The 25957-nt window shown below is 38.8% G+C and overlaps 1 protein-coding gene across 2 annotated transcripts in view; it reads left to right on the top strand.

The window, feature by feature from the left end:
• Positions 1-6097: 6097 nt before the first annotated feature.
• The window catches only part of VIPR2 (vasoactive intestinal peptide receptor 2), a 51332-nt gene continuing 31472 nt past the window's right edge, over positions 6098-25957 (top strand). Inside the window, exons 1-4 of one of the 2 annotated variants that reach the window (XM_058031717.1) lie at positions 6098-6172; positions 9437-9539; positions 20741-20848; positions 24445-24542. In XM_058031717.1, the coding sequence (XP_057887700.1) occupies positions 9500-9539; positions 20741-20848; positions 24445-24542 (246 nt within the window). In that variant the 5' untranslated portion in view covers positions 6098-6172; positions 9437-9499. Of the gene's footprint in view, positions 6173-6449; positions 6622-9436; positions 9540-20740; positions 20849-24444; positions 24543-25957 lie in introns of those variants that run through there. The other variant, XM_058031708.1, reaches the window with a different exon arrangement.

Genomic DNA, 25957 nt, shown 5'->3' with positions numbered 1-25957 from the left:
ACAGGCTTCCTGATACAAATACACCCACATTACCAAAACATGAAGATCCAGATGAAGTTTTTGCAAATTTGCCTAAAATCTGCTCTGCTCCAAGAGATTGTTCCATTGAACAAAAAATTTTCAGAAAGTAGGGCCTAGTAGTGACTTCTGTTTCCCCTCTAGCAAAATTTATGCTCGTTTTGAAAAACCCCAAATAGAAATATTTATCCAAAAGCTAAATATTTGTGTTTCTGGCAAAAATAGTCAGATTTTTGATGAAAAATAAAATTTTCCACAAAGGTGTGCACTCTGTATAGAAAACAACTTTTTCTGTGTAAAAGGAAAAAAATTCCAGTAATCGATTTTCTGTAGAACAGTGATTTTGACAGAAAATTTGGAGAAGGACTAGTTATGACAAAGGAGGATAGGGGCTTGGAAAAGACCTAGAGAAAACCACAGTCTTATTGTTTGTGCACAGAGCCACAAAAGAATCCTTTCAACTGGCTGATCATGTTCTATCTTGAAAAGAAAATAATTCTTTGCCTTCACTGTTAAAATATTTATCTAGAACAGGCACTTGGTTATGAATCTGCGCATTTACTCTCACCTAGCTTAATCCACCCATTTTTTCTGCCAAATTTCCTTTAGTGTTCCCTTCCTGATGACATATTTAATCTCAGTTTACATTTTCACAGGCAATTGAACCAAACATTCTCTAAAATCCTTGGGTCTTCATTAATATATTCTTTATCTGCTGAATTAATCTTTCTTGACTGCAGATTGCTAAATTTAAATGCAGAGCTCCGGATAAGACCTGACCAGACCTCTGTGTGTTACCTGACCTCATTCATTGCCTTTTAACTCTACAACAAGTCTCTGTCCCATGTGTCCTCAGATCACATCTATTTTTCACAGCCATGTCACATTAATACTCATATTTGCCACACACTGACATGCACACAAAGGACTTCCTGCTATTGCCTTTTAGCTTATGGTGGTAACATTAATTTGTTGTTTTTAGCACATGACATTCCATCTTGTTTTATTAAATTTCCATCTACTTTTTAGGACTTCATTTTCAGGTGATCCAGTTCTGTAGGATTACCTGAATATCCCTTACTACTGGCAACACCTTGAATCAGCAGCAAATTTTGTTTCGTCAAAGATGGAAATAATTACTGAAAGGAATAAAACAGGACCCTGGCCTGATCTCTGAGGAATGTTTTTGCTATTTCCTTTTTTCCTCCTGTCTATACATCATCATTATTAGTCAGGCTTATTTAATCACATTTTAATCAAACAGATGTTTAAATAAGCTCTACCAATTCAACTAGTAATTTCTATGGCAATATATCAAACACATTACTGACAGGCATCTAGAAAAAATCTAATGACTTTTCTTTGTATAGAAAGATATTTTCTCACTTTTTTTTCCAGTAAAGTACCATCTCATGCTAGTACTTACTCTCTTTGATAAACACTACTTGTATTTTATTTTATTTTTCATTTGTTTTCCCTTCTGCACTTACTCTTGTCTATTGTTCTAAAGCCTTTTATACCACTTCATCAGTTATTTTTTTCTGTAGTTTTTTTGTTTTGTCTTTAGAGATTTTTGGGGAAGATCTACCCTTTACTTTAAATTGTAAAAAAATAGTAATAAAACCAAACATACTAACTAATCATTACAAAACCCCTAAAATTAAATGGGAGAATTTTCTTCTCATGCTGTCAGAAGATTTGATGTTTTCATGTCCAGTAAACTCTCAAAAAAAAAGCACTGACCAAATCTGGAGCTTTGAAACAAATAGTTAAATTTGCATTAGCCAAGTACTTTCCATTATGCCAAATACCCGACTTCTTTATTTTAAATTTAACTTATAAATTTAAAAGATCAAATTCTACTTCACCTACACATGTGAATGTAACTGAATGCCTATTAGTTTAATGAGTATAATAAGGATCTGAGGATAATGAAAATCAGAAAAATTGGATACCCTGACCAAGAAATTGAAAGAGTTCATTATACTAAAGGGATCTCTCTCACTCTTTTGAAATTACATGGAAGTCTTCTAAATTTGAAAGAGAGCAAGAACAAAATTGCATACTTTACACAAAGTACTGTAGACTACATTCTGTGTCTTCAGTGAAAAGAGACCCTGTGCCATTTTCTGACTGAGGATTTCACAGTTACAGACATCACTTGAAAGAAGCTATTCAGCAGTCCTGAACTTAACAAACCAGAAAGGAAAGTGTTGTTGTTTTCACTGAATTTCTTTGCATTTGTGATCTGCAGAAACACCTTTTTGTAGCCAAGCTACTCACACAATACAGAAAGACAACTCTGGAGGGTTCCCCATGTTACTGTCACTGGTTGGGAACCTCTGTGTTGGGATGAAGTTGGTGTGCTGATATTGGCATCTGCCACTGCACAGGCCACTGCCAAAAGTGTTTTGTGGAGCAGTTTGAGCCTCTCCACTAGAAGATGCACCCTCAGCTACATCATAAAGGTTCTCTTCATGGCCAGACACAGCAGGATACTGTTGGGGATGCTCAGAGGGAGGAGAATGAAAAAGCTGAGGTGACACACTTGAGGACAACCTTTTGTTAGAAAACTCTCTGGCTGTGTGGCGCTGCTTCTCTGCCTAGAAAACAACAGAGGGTTCAAGAGATTATGGACACATAATATGATTGGTAATGGTGACAAAATTTTAGAACTCCTGGACAACATCTGGATCTTTAGATAAAACATAGAGAACCTGAATTTCATTTTCTCCTCTTACAGCAGCTACAGTATTTGATGCTGGAGAGTTGGACTGTGCTGCTTCTCACAGGATGGTGCTGCAGCCACACGTCCCCCGGCGCGTGCCCAAGGTCTGAAATCCCAGCTCATGAGCAGGACACAAACTGTTTGCCTCACTCAGACCTGGAGCCTTCTTTGTTATATTCTATGTGATCATTGAGAGAGGCTTAGTAAGATCAAGTCTGTGAACAGTTACTGATACTAAAATTTTACAGAATTTTAATTTTCTCAAGTATAAAAGATACAAACTGCACATACATTAGTCATAGTCTTTTTTCCCTGGAAAACCTTTCTAAAATCTATTTCCAAGGCTTGATGGAATCTTTCCTTAAATATTTGGGCTGCAGGAAAAAAAAAATCCCAAACAAACAACATAAAAAAATGCAGGATGACCGTAGAGAGTGCCTTTGGGAGATTTCGAAATATCTGACGAAGACCTAGTGTGTTTGAAAAGTGTGAACACCTAGGAAGAGCAAAGGACTTAGTACAGCATTCCACATAAACTCTCTGTGGTCTGGAAAGCAGGGCTCAAAGCACATGAAACAGCTTGAGCAGCTCAAGAGACAGACAGGCTTGCAAGAGGCACGTTGTTCAGGATGGCTTGCACACATGCTTTGAGGGAAACCCTTCAAAACTTTTCATGCAGCTTAAGTATTTCTGGCAATTTTATGTTATGCATTATGTAAGCAATAATTGTTAGATGATTAAACAAAAGAAAAGTCCTTTTAAACAATGAAAGCTGTGGATCTGGAGGCTTTATACACAGAACACAAAGAAGATTTGGGGGTAAAATACAAATTTTCAAAGCATCTTGAACTCCATCAACAATTTAAGTAAGACTTGAGCTCAAAGAGGATTGGTGTCATTACTTCAGTATGGAAACTCTAAATCAGCCACTTACTGCCAGCACGGTATTAGAGGATTCCAAACAGACAGATGGCCAGGCAGCAAGTAATTGTTACTTATAGCTCTACTGGCATGCACCTTTCCTCAGCAGGCAGACTCTTCCAACAACTGGAACTGAGGAAAAGCTCTTGGTCCTGGATGTGTTGTGAGAGCAGAGAACTTGCCGTACCTTGGCACTGCCTGCCACTGTGAACTTTCTATTTCTACTTTTACTGCCCTCTGAGGAACACCCAGGCTCAGCTGATCCAAAATACTATTTATTGCAGTCAAAATGCATTTACTTCTCTACCACCTCTATTGTGATAGACACCTCTATGTCTGTCCATGTTTGGACGCCATTCTCTCTGTGTGTTTGCAGTCCTGTGCCTCATGAATACCTCCATAAAATTTTTCCTTTAAATTTGACAGTCCCTTCTCAGAAATGTCATCAAATCAACTCTGTCTAAATTTATATGATTCCTTTGTTCTTTCATAAACCTATCTGTTCTTTGATGACTAAGATTATCAGTCTCATTTGTATTTACCTCTATATATCAACAGCTGTTCTAATTTAATTCTTGTTCTTTATTTCCCCTCTACATCCACTGTAACAGAGCACAGAACCATGATATGTTTAAGTGAAAAGAACTTGAACCATGATTGCTGGACTTCATCCATCAAGAATTTGTTTTCTTCTTAGCAGAAAAAAACCCCTTAGCTATATATAAACAAAAATATTAGTATTTGATGCATCTCCTTCATCTGCTGTTTCTTTCATGTCAAAGAGTCACTGGGAACAGCAACAGAGAAAAGCACTGAGAAATAACTGATGGTATTTCTTTTCACCTAAAGATGTTGATTCATTGAAAACAAAACATCACAAAAATCTGACTGCGTGCAATCTTCTGATAGAACAGATGTAAGTTTCAAAATTTCTTTGCTACTTCCAGAATATGTGGACTATTAATATTTGAGATATTAGTTTCCATCATTCCACAGAAGGAATAATGATGACAGTTCCCAAGACTGTTTCTACACAGAACGTTAACAGTAATTTGTTAATTGGTTTCCCAGGCTACTCAGCTTCAACAGCCTAATGAATTATTTGCTCGAAGAATTAAACACTGGGGTTTGGTGTCTGGCAGCTCCTGTGTCCTCAGCTGCTGGGGCAGCCCAGCTGGGGCACAGCCTGCCTGGTGGCTCCTCTGCACAGCCACTGCCCTGGGGTTTATTGCTGGTGAACCTGATGAGCCCTGGCATGTATTAATTCCACTCATGAGAACGACTGCTCTCTTAGCGGGATGCCAGTCATCACAAATGGCAGAAAGAACTTCTGAAGAGAGAAGACTGGAGGGATTTTCCAAAGCCTTGCAGTAATGATCAGATAAATGAATGATAAAAGAAATGGTTTTGAGGTTGTTATTTTGGAAAGAATGATAGCTCTCAAGAAATTGATCCAGAATGCCTGTGTCAACCAAAAGCCTGAGGAGGAATCTCAGACACTGGTCTCAGGAGTCAGAGGGGCTGCATTGTGCAATTCTCCGTGTCCAGGAGTTTTGATCAGAGAGTTTGCCTGGGAATCTTAGAGCAAATGGCATAACCAGTCTCCTCTGCAAACCAGCTGTGTCGGTAGATGCAATCTGGCCCTTCAGTCCACCCGTCATACAGCCCAAAGTCAATCCAAAGAGGTATTCTTTTCTGCTACAATGAGAATATTTTTATTACCTGAAAATATACTGTCCTACAAGTTTTTCTTTCTACATTAGTGTTTCCCTCTGCTCTCAGCATGCAGGTTATAATACTGTTTATTAGTTTGTAGTATTTCTTTTTTATGATACCAAAGATGTTATAATCAGGTATTTCTCCTTGATATATGAAAACAAATTTTGCATACACGTTAAAAAATTAAAATTCTCTTTAGCTTTTCTCATAGAAGTGTCCTTGATTTGCTTGTAGCTGATTTTTGGGGAGCTGTTTAGGTGAGTTTTATGCTGCTTCCTCAGCCCCTTTTAGTACACAATACTTACATTACCACACATATTAATTCAATGGAAAGACAACTGTAATATATTCCCATTCTCAGCTAAAAGCCAATATATAAACACTTCTTTTTCTGTAACACAATGTATGTGCTAACATGTCATTTAACTGTGTACTTTCTATGCCTTGTGAGGCAAAATCCAGATCCGTGCCTGGGGTAAACTGCCCAGGGAATATATGTAGTTGCCTTAAACTCTTGGTTCTCTATTGAGAACTCGAAAAAAAAAAAATGTTGTGGGCAAGAAAGATTTAGTAACACGGTGGTAAAACGGGCCCTGCCAGGGACCGCTTCACTCACCCCTCCACGTTTTGCGTGCGTGCCTGGCTTGAGGGGTCTGTGCTCGATGACCTTACTGGTTTCACCGGCAAAAGGCAGCCCGGTGCGGGCACGGATGCGCTGCCGGGACGGGCACCCAGCTCCCCGGGGGTGTAGCAGGGGAAGAGGGGGTTCTCCGGCACCTGGGAGAGGTGAGCAGCATCCAGCGCCCGGAGCAGCCCGGGGGCGGCGGCGGCACCTGCGGGGCGCAGCGATGGGCGGGGGGTCCCGGCTCCGGGCAGCGACTCCCGGCTCTTATGGGGGGAGCGGCGGCGGCAGCGAGAGGGAGGAGGAGAAAAGGAAGGCGAGGAGAGGGGCAGGGGAGACACGGGCGGGCGGGCGGGCAGGAGCCGGGGGCTAGAGGAGGAGCTCCGCGCACAGCGGCGGCGGGCACGGCAGCGCTCGGGGAGGCAGCGGAGGCGCCGCAGCGGGGCAGGTGCGGGGGAGCCGGCAGCGGCCCCGGGCCCTATGGTGCCGGGCGGGACCCGGACCCCGCTGCCCGCCTTCCAACGGGGCCCGCCGAGCGCCTTGGGACGGGCACTGGGCGGGCATGAGGACCCTGCCGATCGTGCTGCTCTCGCTCTGCTGGAGCCTGGCGCCGGTAAGTGTCAGCCCGCCCGAGGCAGCGCTCCGGGCCCGGCCGGGCTGGGCGGGCCGCGCTCACCTGAGGAGCCGGAGCGGAGCCGGAGCGGAGCCGGAGCGGAGCCCGCCGGGCTGTCCCGGAGCTCCGCGGGGCGGGGGCTCGGCGCGGCAGGTGCGGGACAGCGCTGCCCCTCGCCGCTGGCTCCGGCTGTCCCCGGGAGGAGAACGCGAGGGCAGCGGGCGCAGCCCCCGCCCGGACCCCCGGGCGCTCTCCCGGCGCTTCTGCCCCATCCCCGGCGCGGCTCCGCATCCCCGGGACGGCTCCGCTGCGCCGGGCACGGTCCCATCCCCGCGGAGCCGCCACTCGAGCCCCGCAGTTTTCCCCACAGCCGGGGGACACCGCTGGTTTGCGGAGAGTTTTCACAGAGCGCTGCCCGGGAGCGGTCCAGAAGCCACTGACCGTCATCGTAGGGGGAAAAGCCCCACATCCACAACTGCTCTGTGATTTGTACAGTGGGATTGCGATGTACAAAGTAGTCAGAGTATTGGAGTATTCTTTAGGGCATCTGCTTTTGACATCTTTATATTTTTGAAGCATTTCTTAAGTAGTTTGTAAAAGTCAGTTACATTGATGGAAATATGATTCACAAAAAGAAATTTTTTAAGGCCCTTTAAGTTTTTTGTTACTGTATAACACCAAAAGTTGGGAAACCATACTGAAGGTGGGTGCAAGCTGCTTGTCAGAGGAAATGTCCATCAAATAGCCGGTCTAGATGCTTTAGAAATTGTAAGCTGCTTAATGTGCAGGGATATTCCTGAGCTGGATTTCCAGCTCGGTGTGCACATTTACATGCAGTTCTGTATTCATTGGTGACTAAGGATAACCTACTGTTGGTTAAGCAGAGTAAAATATGGATGAGCACAAGTCCTACAAAGTGGTGAGTGCCCTCAAAGTCTTGATGTGTTTCGGGATGTAGTCAGAGCCACATAGTCTGGAACCTTAAATCTCTTTAGCTTTGTGAAGTCCATCTGGATGAACTGGATGTATTAGAACATAGCACAGTACAGTTTAGCATGTAGCTCAGCTGTGAAAAGTAATATGCTACCTTTGGGTAATAACAAATTTTTAACAAAACTTTACTATTAACCATTGATATTTCAGAGGTACCAGAAAGAGAAGTGTTTATTCAGCAGGCTTCTTAATTGCAGTAGCTACTTTGACTTATTCTTCATTTATTTAACATTTTTATTTAATGAACCTTCCTTTCCAAGACCCAGTAATTGCAATACTTCTTGATGAGTAGGAAATCCACTGTCAAGTTACAGAATGTTAGCACTTGGAAATGAAAAATAGCCAAAAATAAGTTTTGTGAAAGGAAAGTGCTATTAAAAACATTGTGTATACATGGGACTTTTATTTTACATGGCTGCTATCTGCAAAAAAGATTACACATAACAAAATGTAGATATTTTCAGTATAATGCTGAAATTTCAATTATAAATTCTAGAAACCCTAATTTATGTTAAATATGTGTCTCTGAAAGGAAAAGAATTCTGCATTTGAAACGTGTAATTTCAATACTCAACATGGAGAAGAGACATGGTAAAGGAAGTCAGGTTCTGATGTTGCAGACAGTGAAATGAGACATTTGGAGAAGAGACAGATTTTTGTGAGTTTTCATAACAGCCCCTGCTGTTATGCTTATGGCTCTTGCACTGTATTTTTAAAAGCTGTGCAAGTGGTTTGTCCACAAAGAGACTGCAGCATCACCAGGTTCTCAGTCCTAACTCTGGATCTGAGGTTCTGAGCCCAGAATCACAACTTAATTAATTATTAACATTTTTTTTAAATTGCTGTGTCATGCATCAGAGATCATTACCAGATTCTGTTATTAAATGTCTCCTAAATTTGTGAAAGACAGAAACTTGGAGAGACACCACCTTTTTCTTGGTAATTACAAGCGTGAGGTGTGAGGATGACTGAAGTACTGCATATTCCCATTTTATTTATTTAAGATGTGATTTCATTTGAGCTAATCAAACTGTCCCATCAGCTCCACTGACTTTTCCAGCTTTTCCATTTGCCACCTCCTGCAGTAATTTCTCCCATGCAGTCTCTTTCAGACTCCCTGTGTTTCTCTGTGAGCTCTGACTGCCTCTCTGAGCTGACCCCAGCACAACTTTCCAGGGTCTTGTTTCTCTCTCCACTGCTCCTGCATTCCTGTCTCTTCCTGTGGACATACATAAGCTTTTCTGAAAACCAAGGAGCTGAAGGAAGGGCTTTGAACCAGTAAAGGCATTAGTGCTTTAATTTTTAAGTAGTGGGGTTTTCTTCCTGTGTAGCATTTGCTTGAATCAAATAATCATGGCCTGGGGCCTTCAGGAGATAAAATATACATGGTGGCAAAGGGAAGAAAAGCAGAATTTACCGTGTCAAAGAGAATGAAGTTTGATCAATTTTCATGTTCTGTGATTTGTATTAAACTTTCAGCTCCCTAAGTTACAACAAAAGGGGAAAAGAGCAAATGTATCTATTCTCCTTTTTCAGTTTCAGCTCAGAGTTTTTCTGGAGCAAAAGATCTGTTGGCTCAATATTGACGAATGCACTAGAAAGCTAAATGAATGCTAGAGGAAGAAGCCAGTAGAGTGTTTCAACATTTTGTTCTGAAATGTCAATGTGTGAGAAGCTAAAATGGGCATTGAGTGTGTCCAGCACGTGCTTGGGTGAAACCTGTGCCAGTTAAAGTTGTTGCTTTCCGTATTGGTAGTTGCACTCTTCATGAAGCATTTTCATTCTAGTTTCAAGACATAACCCCTTTGTTAATTTGACACAGGTGAATGGTGTCCATCCAGAATGCAGATTTCAGCTGGAGATTCACAAGGAGGAAACCAGGTGTATGGAGCTTCTAAAGAATGCAAAGCCAGTGGACTACAAGGGTAAGAAAACTGTAATGTAGAGATAACTGGAGTATTGAAGATTTTCTCTCTTTTCCTTCTTTGCTGTTGTGATTGCAGTTTCTGTAGTTGTCTGAACTGTGCTTGGGGTTTTACGGTTGTTAGGATTTATGGAATTTCGCATTAAATGCACTGCAGCAGCAAGCATGTGGTGAGAGCTGTGCAGGTGCTGGGACACCAGCTGGGAGCAAACACGTTCTCGTGTGCTGAGATGCTGTTGTAGCATTTTCTGACTGGCAGAGCAGCTGTGGTGACAGGACCAGCAGGAAGAGCAAATCTGAGGGAAAGCTGAAAGCCTTGGAGCCAAGCATCTCTCCCTAGCTATGAGTAAAGTGCTGGGGGCAGAAAATATCTCTGGGTTTTCCAAGTGGACAGTGTTTCAGACTGAAAATCAGATTCTCACTTAGAGGACCATGGAGTCGTGCAAAGGGAAAAACAGACAGTTGTGTTATGCCCAAAACTCCAACTCTCTCTGTTCATTTATTATTTTCTTTCTTCATAGAAAGATAAATATATAGCTAGCCATAGATCAAAGTGTAATTTAGTGGAAGGAAGAATAGTAGATGTAGGGGTTTTGTTAGGTTTTTGGACTTGGGGTTTGTTTGGTTTGGGTTTTTTTGTGGGGTGTTGTTTTTTGGGTTTTTTAGATTTTATTAGATTTCCTTCCTACATTCTCATGGGAGGAGAAAACAAGTTTATGGAAAAATAACGTTTTTCTTGTAAGTTGAAGCTGCTGGTAAAGCCGTTTGTTCAGCAAGCGGAATAAAAAGGGGACAGATAAATTCAGATTGTCAATATGTGGCTTATTTGGGCTTTTTGTGTTCATTTTGTTTTGAATACACTCTGATGATAACTATGGGACCTCAGAGACCTGCCATCTGCAGTGCTCTTTGAGCATAAACATGAGTCTCAACTTATGATGCTTTTTCCACCTCTCCTCAATTTAAATGTGTAACTCTCCCAGTGCATGTTCTAATACTAATTTGTATAAAAAAAATTCAAAGGATCATCAACAGTTTGTATTTTATTATAATGTCTCCATTTTATTAATCAAGATCAGTAATTTTAAAAATGCAAAATTTTACTGGAATAATTAATCTAGATTTAAGGCTTTTATTTATATATGAGTAGTGAAGAGAGATGGCTGTTACATAAATAATACTGGTGCGAAGCCAGATGGAGAAATAATTAGTAGGCCAGCTTAATGAATTAAATCATGAACCAATAAATTCCCTGTTAGCTGTTACACGGCTTTGAAAGTCAGGCTTTCCTTGTGATGGACTTTTGTGATCCAGATGCTGAAATGCTCCAAGGGTATCTTTGTGATGCACAGCAGTTTTATTTTGGGTTCCCGAGGGGAAGAAAGAAGTTTGCTGTCAGTATTTTCTTTCAACTGGGAAAGCGGTGTCTCCTGAAGTAAAATGCTGTGAAAGAAAACTCATGTCTTGGGAGGACACAGGATGTCTGATGGTGTTATTCAACGCTGCAGACAGTGGCAGAACCAGCAGTGAAAGGATTTAGGCATTTTATTGAATACCCATCTGAAACTAAGGGAATATTCCATTTTGTTGGAGACTGGAATAAAGCCCCTGCTTTATGAAAACTGCATGTTTAATATTACAGGAGAATTTGTTCAATGCTTTCTGTTACAGACACCTCACCAAGAACCTCCAGAGAGTAGTCTATGTTAAATATATGCATTTACATGTACAAAAATAGACATTCTCTGTGTGTCCTTATTCTTCTTGTAAGACCTCTGTAATTATACAAAGAAATAAGGATTCTTTTGAACATTAATACTCTGACAGCTGAAAAAGTAGAACTCCTAAAGAAAATTGACCATCTGGAACTAGTCCAAGTTGTAGCTCCACATGTAACTTATAACACATTTGAAACATAGTTCTTTACAATAAATTCCCAAATGATATTCCACGTTTTCCTGAATGGGAAAGATGGTTGTACAGGCCTTGTCATACTTCTCTAACTTTAGTATGTGCTACCTGACTACAAAAGATGTTAATGAAGTCTTGTGAAGGAACTGTCTTGATCTTGGAAATAAGGGTTCCCTGAGACTTTCCACAGAAGGCTTGGACCTCCATTATCAAAATCATTGGGAATATTTTCATTAATTTATTGGGCACCTGGGACACCTTCACACCTCTATGTCACATGGTCCAGAATTTGGCTGGCATGCACAGCTTCTGAATTCTGGAGGATCCAAAAATTGTATGGGACAAGTTGTTTCTTCTTTGAATTAGACGACATTTATGTATTAAATATCTAATCTTCTTAGCTCCCAGTTAGGAAGGTAAAAAGGAAACATTTAAGGGCTATTTGGGTTTCTTTGACATGATAAAATGATCTTACACCTGAGCTGTCTCAAGACATGGGCCGAAGAATTTTGCTGAGTAATTTTTGCATTGCACCTAAAATCACTGACTGTGAAGTCTATGAAGCACTTCATGGTTTCAGTAGTGTGTTTCACACGGTAGTGTGTTTTCCAAAGAAACATTGTATGAAACCAGTGCAAGCATCCTTTGAACAGTGCTAAGGATATGCTAAAACCAAAGGACCCGGTTGCTCTAAATTCTGCTCATTTGCCCATGTCAAACTGTGAGACACCAAACCTCTTGCTTTGCACCCTTTGTGGGATTTTCAGGCATTAGCACATACTTTTCCGTTAGTGGACAGCATTACACTCCATTTAGGGGAGAAGCCACTCTCCAAAGATCTGTGGCAGGGCTTTCCTCCCTGTAGTGCTCTTTAGAACATCTGGTTGTTTATTTTATGCAGACTGCATTAGCTTCTATCCCCATTTGCTGTCTTCTTTCCTCCTATAATTTGACCCCTGAGATATGGATGCACCTTAGCTGGAAGCCTAGGAGAGGTTCTTCTATCTTTGGGCACATTTCTTTATTTTTGAAGGGCAGATGAATTGCATTCTAACTTGCTCATAATAGCTACAGATTTTGAGATCTATATGGAAAAACCTGTTTTGTTTTTTATCTGCTACTCATGGCCTAAAGTAATTACTTTAATGCAAAAAATAATTGTCCTACAAATTTCTGCCTTTATTCAGTATTTACAATTTTTCCTTATAAAGTAACTGCCCCCCTTCTCTTCACCTTCAAGTGAAAAAAAATGAAATCTTATGGTCAAAAATGTTAAAATTCAGGGTTTTTTTAACAGGGTTCTACCACTAAAAGTTCTAAAAAATATTTCATTATGAAAAGAATTAAATTTAGGGACTTTTGATTCATCTTGGATTGAGTGGCTGCACAGTTAAATGTGTCTTTTCAGATTTTGATTTCCAAAATATGTTTTTGTGAGACCCATACGTCAGACAACATTTTTAATTTTAGATATGGCTTTTTAACTTTGAGGAAGGGATGTAGACAAAAAGAAAAATGGCTTTGGAAAGAATTTCATAAACCTCTCAAAGAGAAGCTTCATAATGCAGCTTGTAATAGGAAATTAAAAGAGACAAGACACCAAAATTATGCTCTTCGTTCTTTGTAAGTTTAAAGCAAGAGGGACCAATATTGCTGTATAATCCAATCTCCTGAATTGCACTGTCAATAGAATTTTCCTCAGTGATTCCAGCACTGAGCTCATGATCTTGTGGATGAAAGAGAGCTGTTCAGAACAGTGGGATGAACATTCAAATGTCAGAGCCATGGAAAGTTGCCCAGAAGTCAAATTTATCTGATCAGGTTACCTGCTAAGGTTGTTTTTCCTGGAAGAAAGATGCATATTTTGCATTTACACACACCCCCACACCTTTGTGTATAATACACACACCTCTTTCTATAGCCACACCAACGTGATCACTCCATCCTCCACATTAGAAAATAGGAGACTGACACAAAGACAGATTGGAACTTTTTTTTGCTACATGAACAGGAATCTCCTTAAGGTTTCCCCATCATTATGCTCCCTGTCTCATCAAGGTCTTGCATCAGGTTTTGTTTAGTTTTGAAGCTATTTTCTCTGTGAAATGAGTCAGTACTTCAGACTGCAGTGATGCTGACAGTCCTCTGAGGTAGCATTCAAAGTAGAATTAAATGAGATGATGGGGTCATGGAACTTCTTTCATGCAGCACCAGGAACTCTTGGAAGCACAACTTTAGCTTTCTTAAATCTCTGTGCTGCTGCTTTTCCAGATAGGTTGCTACTTTTTAGTTCACAGTTTTTTCTTTTTTTTTTTTTTTTTTTTTTTTTTAATGAAGGAAGCTAAAGGGGCTGCTTTGGATATTTTTATGTTTTGGCTTTTGCTGATTGAAGTGTCATCATTAACAACACCACATAAAACTGACCCTTATGGTATTGACAATGTCTGGGCTTTGTGGAAGCTGTACTTAAATATTTGAGGGCAGAAGAGAGACAGAGCTCTGTCTTTTAAGGAGTTTGGGTGAGAAAGGTGGGAAAGAGCCTTGAATGAAATGAGTTGTCTACTGGAAAGTAACAAACTGTAAATAAAATGGTGATGGCCAAGAAAACATCCTGGTCAGCCTTATTCAAAAATTTTGCTATTTTACATAGCAAAATGTACTAAGACTGACAATAACAAACCCTTTTGGAAAGAAGAGAAGCACCAGGTGCCCACAATGATTTTGAAGATCTGAAATTTCTGCTCTACCCAAAATGTAAATAGAAATCTGGCAGTAGACATTAGTAGATGGCATTTGTAGCCCTGAAGAAGGAAATGCACATCCATAAGTGAATTTTTTGTGTTTTCCAGAAGATTCTGAAGGAAATACTGCCTAGCATAGTCTTGCACTTCACAAAGACAGCTGTGGCCATGGCAGTCTATTCTCTACAACATCCAAAGCTGAAATATCACAAGAAAGAATTTTGGGTATCAAAACACTGAAAAAGCTTCAGCTAATGCAACAAATAGCATATGGGTTAGACATAATACATACTAGCAGAAATATATGGTCCACTTCTTAATAGAGACAGTTAATATTTTGTGGTGGGATTTATATGAACAGGAGATTAATTTTTAATGGTAATTTTCAAGAATGTACAGCATGTCAGAATTGGGGCAACATAAAGATGAGAGTACCTCTTAGAGCTTTGACTATACACACATTAATATATTTGCGTAAGAATAGAAAATAATGTTCTTATCGTAAGATTAGCATGCTGTTCAGTCATTCAAAAATAAATGCTCTTGTCTCCATAGGACATTTTGAATAATTGGAAAGCAGGATTTACCTGAAAAATTTGGATGACAGTTTGTTTTCTTGTTTGAGAGGGTTTTTTCAAAGGTTTAGCTGGCAAGTTCCATATTTCCCCACAGAACCCTAAAAATACGTAAATTACATTAAGTGTAAAGCTGGCCAATAGATTTTTGATTGTCCAAAGGGAAACTGTTATTCAAAAGGATAACAAGACATTTCTTCTGAAGTGTTTAATTTCGTGAAAATCCAGAAATCTCTTAGAAATCTTGGAAACCGTATTTTTACCATTCCTGGTACTAGAACTGGCTTTTGAAGCACCTATGAGCTTCAAATATCTTAGGTTAACATGAGATAAACTCTGTGGTTTCATCATTTTATTTAAACTAGTTAAATCTGACGTATACTGTAGAATTTCAAATTTCTGTTTGCTGTCCAGTGTTTGTTGACTGGAAATTAAAAGTTTTTCCATTGGCATTTCCTGCAGTAATTGGAGCTGCTTCTAGACCCCCCTGCGGCCAGAGTTTGTACTGCCACAGGACTGCAGGCAGGCAGCTCCACCCAGAGGGGCTTTGGGCAGGCGGGGTGCGGCAGGTCCTACCCTGGGTCAAGGCAGGTGTCCCCAGGCAGGTGTCACCTCCCTGGCACAGGGACATCAGCCTGCAGAGGGGAACAGGGCCCAGCACAGGGCACCAGGGTTGGGCAGAGCCCTGGGATGGCTGGGCAGGGAGAGGAAGGCACAGGCTCTGAGGAGGATGAAGGCAGAGCCATCACTGCCTGTTCCTGCTCTCAGAGCCCTGACAAAATCAGGTGGGAAATATCCTCAGTGGGGCAGCCTTTTTTGGGGCTGTCTCATTCCTATTCCCGTTCTGAGCAATTCTGCTTTGCTCCCAGCTTGTGCAGCACCTCTTTTTCGTTGTTTTTGTTTTTAATCACTTGTGTGAAAATGCAGAAGGAATGTCAGTCCATATATGTTCATAATTCCCATGCAACCCAAGTTCCACGCTGTGGCACACAGACCTGCAGCCTAGAAATCATTGCCCATAAGAGGTGAGATGGCTTCTGCTCTGCCAAGTTAACTACAAAAATCAAAACATTGAAAAATAAACCCTAGGCTAGCTGTCGACTTTCTGACTCATTTTCAAAGCATTCTGTTGTTTTTTCATGTTTTATGCACGCCTAGACAGTTTTGAAAAATGCTAAACCTCTCTTGGAAGTGACAATTTTTAAATCCAAATACAAAGTGCCACCTAGTGGTTATATATATTTATAAAATGTGTCTATAAACAAAATTTTCCAGCACAAGCCCCAGTGTTTGATGGTTTTATAGACAAAGAAGCACATGTAGGTAAGTGAACCTGTTGCTCAAAGACTAGATCTCAAAAAGCAGCATGATGCATGGGGGTGGCAGCACTTATGTAAGCTGAAGAAAATGGGAAACAAAATGTAGTTTTATAGTCTGTTATGTTTCCTTTAATTATGAACTATTTGCAAATGCATGACAAGCATTAAAGACCAAACATTCAAATAAAGTAAGTGATCTCATTGAAACTAGCTAACAATAGCATCTGAGTGTCCTCTGGAGGAACAGGAGAAGAGACTTTTGGGCAAGTCACTGAGCAAAGGATTTCAGGGAAGTTTGGTTGTTTCCTTGGATATTCTGTGAATGGCACATCAGAGAAATGAATGGTGCAAATGAAGACATTGAGAAGGGATTGTTCTATGCAGGCTGTGGGAGTGCTCTTCTAGACACCACAGAATCAGGGATGAAGAACATTTCTTCTTTTTGCCTTTGCTACTTTTGCTAAGATTTGTTATTGGTTTAAACCCAGAGATCAACCCAGCCCTGCACAGATCCTCACTCACTCCCCTACCAGCAGGACTGGGGAGAGAATTGGGAAGGTAAAAGCTGGAAACTTTTATGTTAAGAACAGTTTGATAGGGGAAGCAAAAACCCATTGTTCAGCACTGTTCCAAACCAGCTCTGTATTAGCAACTGTGAAGAAAATTAACTCTATCCCAGCCAGAACCAGCCCAATAGTTAAAGAAAAAGCTAAAGAATATAATAGTAGACATACAGAAAAAGAGGAGCTAACACAGATCTAAGCTGGACTGACTTTTTATGCATGCACATCAAAGTAAAAGGACAAAAACACTCAATGCTTAAGAATTTATTGAAGCACAGTGGAAACATAGAGACTAAATCCAATAATGAGCATAAAAGAAAAAAAAAGATGTACATTAAAGTACATCTGGTACTTAGAATACTTTAAAATAGTATAAATAAAAATTATAGACATTACATGAAATAAACATTGGAGCAATTAAAGTTTTGACTTAAAAGTGAATTACAAAAAGAAATAGAAATCTAGCTATAGAAAGTATAATTTTACTGGTAAAATTGTTACCAGAACTAAAATGTAAGACCTTATTTAAACCTAAAAATATGAATATTTTTTTTATCTGACTTGATCAATATTCTTCAGAGACAGTAGGAAGCAGGCCTACATATGTGAGAGATTGATAAAAGTTCCAGAAAATGAGAATTTAGATAATGATTTTATGAGTGATGCACTGATGGATGACAGTCCAGAAATCCTAACTCTGAATGCATAATGGCTGGACAGAGAGTTGTAGAAAGCGAGTTGAGAGGAGAATACAAAGTTTGATCAAGTTAGATATTCTATGTAGGGAAACAGAAACATTTACATAGCATTTACCACACCTTCACTTCCCAACTGTGTGGTATTTAAAGCACCATAGACTGCCTTGTGGTCACTGGAAAGAAACAGGCAATCATTGGGAGCAATTAACCTGGCCTAATTTCAGTTGTTTTAAGATGAAGTTAAGTTAAATGTATCCCCCCTCTGCATAAGAGTATGTTTTCCTAAGAGAAAAAGAAGATATATGAATAAAACACTGTTAAAATCTGTGGTAATTGGAAGAAGGGGCGATGAGGAAAGGTGTGATTTGAAAGCCCAGAAGATGCATTACTGTTTAACAATTGCAATTCCAGCAGTAATTACACCAGTAATTAATACCATTTCAGCATTCAGAATAGATTCAGATGCCCACTGTAGTCATTCAGTGACTATAAATGCCTCCAGCATCTCAGCAGTTTTCTCAGACGTCCTGTACCATTACCAATAAGCCTATAGATAATCATAAATTGAGGCTTAATATTCTTGGAGTTCTGGTGACAGCGATTTCATTTTCACTCACATGATTTCTGATGCATTTGAATGTAGTCTACATGCAGGAAATAAATCTTTGGTGTTACTTCATCCATTTGATTTGAGGAATCTGAAACACTACCATTCTCACCTGGGCCATCAAGGACTTTAAAGTCCTAAAATACTGGGGGAAAAATAAAGGAAAAAACCATATTCCAGAAACCATTACTGACTTGTGATGTTTTGAACATCAAAACCTTGCAGCAAGCTTTGAGATTTGATACAAATTGTGTTGATGAATTTTGGTAGGAATAGGACTTGAACTTCAATTTTTCTATATGTTTCATCCAACTGAGGCTTGAATAAGATTTTAAGGTGTTTTCTGTGGCAAACACAGCAATGGAGCTCTGAAGTCCATGCTGTTCAGCTGCCTGTTTGGCAAAACCTAAGCCCAGTCAATGTACAGTAGCATAGAAAAAATTTACAAGTCCTCTGAGCTGTTTGCAGATTACTGTAATAAGGCCACCATTTTACAGAGTGGATTAAACAAAAGGGAAAATTTGAGAAAGTCATCACCTTCCATGGGTGTGCATGAACAGCTTCATGACTCATCTCAGCTCTCACTGTTAGTGGAAATGGGGTTGAAATAAAAACGTCTGAGGTCTTACAAGATGATAATTATTCTTGTGTACTCCAGGGCTTGTTTATGCTGGCTCAGGGAGCCCATCAATCAAAGCCAAAAGAGTTTCATTTTGTCACTGTACTTCTGAGTGCTGGCAGATGAAGAAAATAGTTTCTTTGTCTTTCTGATTACTTGTATGTCATGTTATTGATGTTGTTTTTGGCTTAAAATCAGTTGGGGAGCAAGCATGACCTGAATTGGTTCAGGTAAACATTCTTTTAGTTTGAGTAAGCTCTGGTGCTGCATCATAGAGATTTGGGCTTGATTTTCACCCAGAACTGCAACTCAGGAAGGACTTAAGCATGTTGAAATTCCATTTCAAAGGCTCTGAAGGTGACCTGCTCAGTGTAAACCTCTGAAATTGTGTACAGATGGCCAAGCCACTATCAGAGATCTCTCAGGGACACTGTTGGTAATGCCGAGAGAGGCTGATGCAGCACACAGGGCAGTAGAGGATAAGGCATTATGTTATCTACACATAGAGATAAACTTTGTGAAGTTCTCCCTTTAGTAATCCTTATTTTTGGCATAATCTTTCTGAATATAGAACAGATGCTGCATTTAGAACTGTACAATCTTAAGAGGAGTGAAAAAAGACCCAATCCCTATAAGCAAGTGAATCCTCTGGAGAATTGCATTTCCTTGGGAAAGTGCATAAAGAGGACTCTGTGGAATTGGTGATCAAATGCAGAATTTCTCCCATAACCCTCCTCTCATCTTCATTTATCATCTCCAGACCTTGTTCTTGTGCCACTCAGCGGCTCCCTCACAGCTATCACACTTGGATGGATGTTTCCAAAGGAAAGCAAGGCCCATGGGAACACTGTGCCACTGGCTTCCCTTCGTGCTGCAGCTAGGACACAGCCCTGGGACAAATCCAGCTGCTGGTCCTGTTACACATTCTTTGGTTCCCTAGTTTACGTGTGCTTTGAAAGTAACTTAAACTTTGAAAGCAGGATGCTGCATATTTTAAGTCAACACAAGCTGTCCAAGTTTAATTGCACTAAAAGTTTTATACAAATATAGAACTTCTAAATATTCCTTTTCAAGTTTCATTTAACTCATGTGGCTTGATTTTGGGTATGACCTCACTGGCATAGAATAAATTAATAATGAATAGCTAATACTATAAATATTCTGAAAATAATATGGCTGAGAGCAGTTTCCAGTCCAAGTTTTATGTTCTCTACTGAAAGGAACAAACTGTCCCTTATACTGCTAATAATCTTATGGAGATAACACCAGTGGGATAATAGTTTGATTTCTGTCTTTAACATTAATTACAAACTAAAATTTTTATATGCTTTATCTGAAGCCATAAATGCACAGAATTTGGCACGATTTCTTTTTTTTTTTAATAGCTTGAACTGAGATAATATGCGTAACATTTCCTTACTTCTTTGTCCTTGCAAGGCTTGTGTTGACAAACTTTCATAGCTGTTTGTTTAGCTTAGAAGATATGCATTATAAACAGACACCTTTAAACAGGGCACGATTGAGCCAAATGCCTATAGAAGCTATAGGGAGATTTACACTCATTCACAAGATACAACCTTTGAGCCACATATGAACACAGGCAAAGCTGTAGCAAGTTACTTTCTAATTGTAACAAGCATTTACCACTATAAAATATATCTATGGAATTTGAAGCCCCCTGCCCTTCCTGAAACCAGTATATAGAAACATTCTTTGTTCAAATGTCTGTTTTTCAGTTTGAGAGATTATTCTGTAGGTCCATGCCTATTGTTCTTAACACTCTCCAAACATAATGCCTGCCTGTCATATGTGGTGCTGAGTCCAATTACCTTCTTGCATATTTATTTGTGATGTTCAATCTGCTTGATAGAAAACTCCATTTTAACTGTGATTAGGAAATTCTCAAAATTTTGCAATTCTTAATAATCCATATCAGTGCTCAGGAATTACTTTTTAATCTTTCTTACTTTTTTCTTAGCATCCTCACATCACAATGACATTGTTTTAATGAGACATTCTGCAAACGGACCTCAAAATTGGCTAATTAATCAGCAGACTGTTATGATTCCTTTTAAGTTTTCATGGAAAGTACCATCTTTTCCAAAGCTTGCACCAGGTCTTTATAAGCAAACCCAGCTTTCAAGGCTGTTAAGACTGGTTTTGTTTCAGGATGTGTTGGAGTTTGGGATAACATCACCTGTTGGCGTCCCGCGAAGATTGGAGAGACTGTCACTGTCCCTTGCCCAAAAGTATTCAGCCTTTTTTCTGGAAAACCAGGTATTTTATTTTAAGGTGTATTTTCACTGGCTTCTCTCTGGTATTCTTTAACATAATGTGCTAAAAATGGTTTATTTGGGGGTTTAATTTTCTTTGTAGATTAAAAATTCTTGTCAGAGCTGTTCAGGATACACCGTGAAAAGACCAAATTATCATCTTTGTGTTCTTTTTGGGGTTCTTTGAGTTAGATACTAAGTATATTTCTGATACAGTGACACTCACCAAAGCTGCTGATATTGCTTGCTCTTTTTTGACCTATTTTGTTAATTACTAAGGCAGCTGAGCCTGACTGACATCTCTAACAGTTGCCAGCAGGCCACATGTAGGTTGTTCCCTCTGTGTCTCAGGAGGGGAGCTCTGCCTTGCCATCATGAGAATAAAGAGCCCACATTAGCAGATAATACCTAAAAATTACTGCTATTGCAATTTAAGGTAGTTATTATGAAACCTTTTATTCTGCTTTTTAATGGAACTTGTAAAGAGCTCATCAGTGTCTCAGACTGCTGAAACATTTAACTGGTTTAAGTCTCCCATCTTCTGCACCATCTTGTCAATAAATCATATTTTGTCCTGTGGCATTTGAGGGGGGTTTTGAAAATAGATGATGCACACAGTGTTTCACATGTATCTCAAAATGCTGCTGGATGGAAAAATCACATCCCCATTGCTCAGGTGGGAAACCATTGTCATGAAAAGCTGGTGAAAGATGAAAAAGTTATCACAGTTATGTAATTATTTTTTGGGGGGGAAAGGAGTGGGGGATTGGTGTCCCCCTAATATGACTTTTAACTTAGAGGCTAATTTGGGGTACAACTAAAATACCTTTAGACTCAAAACTGTTGAATAAGTCTTGTTCTAGTAAAAAATAGATAAGTAAAACAATCTACAGATGAGCAGAGGTTTTCATTCCTGGAACTGGTGAATCTTGATTAGTTTATCATGGATAGTCTAAACAATTTATAAAGGGGAAAGTATGTGTAATCGTTGCTAAATGTTGTGAAATCTATAAAAGTTTGCAAATTACTCAAACAAAGATAATAAAGTGTTGTCATGAGACAAGGCAAACTAATAAATATCAAAAATTCAAAATCTGAATTAAATCACACTGCTTCTGTCTATTTGCCAAAAGCTAGAGCATGCACATTCTCCCTGGAGTTTATTTCACAAACTTTAGTTATATTACAACAACATTTTCATTTTACTATAAAACAACTGCAATAAATATTTAAGTCTGAAACCTTCACAGTGCATTACAACCCTATCTCACATCACCATAGTGTCAGCAAGACTGAGATATTTCTTCATTTTACAGTTTGCTATCCTTTTTCCTGATCCAGCTTTTTTTCATAGCAACCTGTTTACTTACTGCTTGTGGAACCTAACAAGGTTGATTTTTAGGGGTTCCTGTTCAATTAAGAGTATTTTCTAAACCTAGTCTTTCTAAAATTTCAGAGAAGGAAGACAAAAAACATTTTGCATGATTGATTCAATTAAGAGCTAACTAAGCATCCTGGTACTTTCATAAATTGTTTATGCTCAGGCATATGTAGTTTATTTAATTCATACACAGCACATTACAAATTAACTTCATTCTTACAGTGGAAAATCATAAAAATACCTTCAAACAAGAAATTTCATTCTTTTTATTTAGCCAGATTTGCTACTACAAGATGATCTAGACTACCTTATTTTTATGCAAATATTCCAAACTTCAAGTAGGCTTTTAAATGCCATCAGTTTCTTAAAGGACTTCCCAATTTAAATTGTGAATTTAAAAAAGTAGTTTTATTCTCATCTTTAGAACTTTTGGAGAGCTGGCTCTAAATTCCTTCTGTGGTACTCTAATTGTGTATTGAATATTAGTAACTTGTCATTAAAAGAATTTTTACTGCAAAAGCAATCATATTATCCTATAATGTTTTTCCTGTATTTTACAAGTTTATTAGTCTCAGAAAGTTACTATTCAAATGTATGTGTCAAATTAAAGGTTTTAAATAAGGCTGGCATCTGAAATACTTAATTGTATGAAAAGATGGCGTAGAGATAAACATTGCCTTCCATAGAACATTGCCCAACTCTCTCTCTTTAGGTTAGAAGGTACTGCAGTATTTGAAGTAGAAAATACTTCAGTGTCTTGAGTACGTTGAGTTTTTTCTTGCAAAACTGGCTTTGACGCAATTGTGGTTCTGTTAACACATTCCTCTGCTCTGCCTGGTCAGAGAATCTTGATGTACTTTTAAAGTGAAGACTCTTCACAGTGTATAAATAGGTGACATTTTCTTTTAAAAATGTCATTTCTATGCCAAACGGCAAAAGTGGTCCCATTCTTTGAGGAGACTGTGGGTTCAGGTCAGGGCCTTTTATTAGCTGGAAAGATTTGGTTGTTGGCTGGTGAACCACTTATGGGATATTTACAACTTTCCACTGAAGACTTTATACAAAGAAGAAATTCCAGTAACCAATCAACAAAATAAAGATCACAAAAGCTTTAGTTTGGAGTGTATATAAACAAGTTTGGTTATTCTTGACCAACACTGACCTATGGCACGTAAATTTCTTTTTCTATGGTGAAAACCAGGAATCTTTAATTCAATTACAAACCAGTGGTAAACTCCAAACCAAGGCAGTATATTATTATAGATTTCAAGTATCATAGATATAGAAATTGCTCTAAGAAATGTGAGGGGAAGTTGGCTATGAATTAACATAGTAAGTTATAATAAGTGTAATGACTATTCTTTAATTTGACATGAGGCTTTTCTGTTTTGCCTTCTTGAAGTTGTTCCATATTGCATAAAAATTAATTCATTTTAATTAGATTAAGAAGTAGAATCATGGGTTGCCCCCATGTCATCTGTGTGACATCATCTCCAGAAAGAGTCAACTTTTTCTGTCAGCTCCAAACAGAAACTTTCTGAAATTAATAAATCTTCAAAATTCCTTTCCAGCCATACTTCCACATGTCCTGTACATTGCCTGTACTACATTGTTTCAGTATTGGTTCAAAGGGTGAAATTTAGCATGCATCTTTACCTCATTCTTCAGTCTATGACATAACTTGTCCTTTGAACTTCTTTACCAAACTTACCAACATTTGCTGTAGCAGCAAGTCATCACCTTAATGTCTAAGAGCTTTTGTAAGTCTTCAGTAGATTCCTTGGTATTGGCTTCTCAAAAGCCTTAAATAGGAGCTTAGAACAACTCTCATTGAAATTACTTTTCTTTCAAATTACTTTACCTACAAATAGCCCCTTTACAGAGTGAAGTGTATGGCTCCCTTCCGAGTATTTTAAATAAAACAGCAGAACAGTTTAGGCTTTTGCAGATGTGTAACAGAAATAGCTGCTATACCAAAGGAAAAGTCTTGGGTTTACTTCTGGTTTTCTGTAGTACAAAGGCAACTCCAAGCAAGACTAAAAGCCAAAGGAATGTGAATGAAAAGCACGTGAGAGGAAATGGCTGGGTTGAATCCTAGGAAACAAAGGAAAAAGAGCTAGGTTGTGATCAGCTAATGACACAGTTAGATTGTCTAAGGAGTCATTGACGAGGAGAGTTTTGAATCTTTCTAATTTAAACTCTCTAATTTGGCTTTACAGGAAACATTAGCAAAAATTGTACGAGTAATGGATGGTCGGATATATTTCCTGACATCTTAAGTACGTGTGGATATAATGACTACGAGGACGATTATAAGGTAGGAAAAATACTTTTTCTGTTCATTTAGATGATGGTGTTCAGTACAAATTCTGCTTCCAAATAAATCCCATTTTACTCAGACTGAATTAAAATGAGATTTAATGAAGATCTGTAGTAATTTTTGATAGCATTGGTTGCAATACGCTTGGACTGCAGTTGTCTAATGAGATAAAATCAGGAATGTGGAACTCAGTAACTGTTTGAAACTCAAGGCTATAAACAGTTGGTAATTGCAGTGAAGCATCTGTATATCTAACACTGCAGTGCTACTCAGCTGGTGCACCATATGTTTTGCATTGTGTTGTTTCTAGAAGTTTGTTATTGCAAAAGAATATCTTTAAAAAGTGACCTCAAAACCTAATGCTAATAATCTGCTATAGTCTGTTACTATTACATGCACCACTTGGTTGATTCTATGTCTTAAAGTTATAATTAAAATATAATTGATTTAGTTCATTTGAGTTATTGGCAGGTTTATATTGGACTTGAAATTGTGCAAGCAGTCACAAGTTATTCAGAAAGCTATCAAGGTATCCTAAATGCCCTATGCATAGAAAACTGAATTTTTTCACTTTGCAGATACTGTCTCTTTGTCGAGGGAAGGTTTTTTACCATCATGTTTTATGCATTTTCTGTCTGTTTTCTTGCTGAGGCTAACAGATCAAGAGTTTGTTTACAAGGGTGAGCTCATAGTGTCAGTAAAATTCTTGTTACCCAAGATGGATTAAGCCCTCTCATGAGAGCCAGTTGGGTTTTTTCCCTGGATTTTAGTATGTGTGGAATAGCTGTAGCAGATCAGTTCTGTCTGGCTTGCAGATATGCACTGGTATTCCAGCTAAGCCAGGAAGGTTTTGGCATTTTTTCTGTATTTAAAAGCCCAAACACATACTGTAGGTTGAAAATAGAGAAAAATTGAGAGAATATATTGTTTTCCCAACTTTTTTGAAGGCAAATTCTAAAACATCTGTGTCATCTGACAGCTTGGGAACACAAATGTATTACTGCTAAAACTGCCACTTTAAACATTGTCACTCAACCCAGGAATTGCCATGTGGTGTGAAAATGGGTGAAAACATAAAAATTGAAATTACCAAAATATAATATTTCAAGTAGTAAAAAAACAGTTAGAAGATTAACTAGTATAATAGAAAAGCAGTTCTTGTTTGACATATTCATTAGTAAGCCAAAGAAGGTGAATGAAATGAACATTGAATATACTTGCAGGAATTAACCTAGACAACTAGAAATAGGATATAGCAGCAACATTTGCAAAAGCCTTGACAAAAAGCAAATAAAAGTGTGAGGATGAAAATCAGGAGAGGGATGTGGAAAGCAGGCACTGGAAAATTATTGGCAAACATACAATTAATATAATATCATATATACAATATAAATAATAGAGAAAATAGGAAA

This window comes from Melospiza georgiana, chromosome 1 (genome assembly GCF_028018845.1).
Source record: "Melospiza georgiana isolate bMelGeo1 chromosome 1, bMelGeo1.pri, whole genome shotgun sequence".
Taxonomy (NCBI): Eukaryota; Metazoa; Chordata; class Aves; order Passeriformes; family Passerellidae; genus Melospiza; species Melospiza georgiana.
The sequence above is the reverse complement of the archived record's forward strand: the minus strand, read 5'-3'. Positions and strand labels throughout refer to the sequence as shown.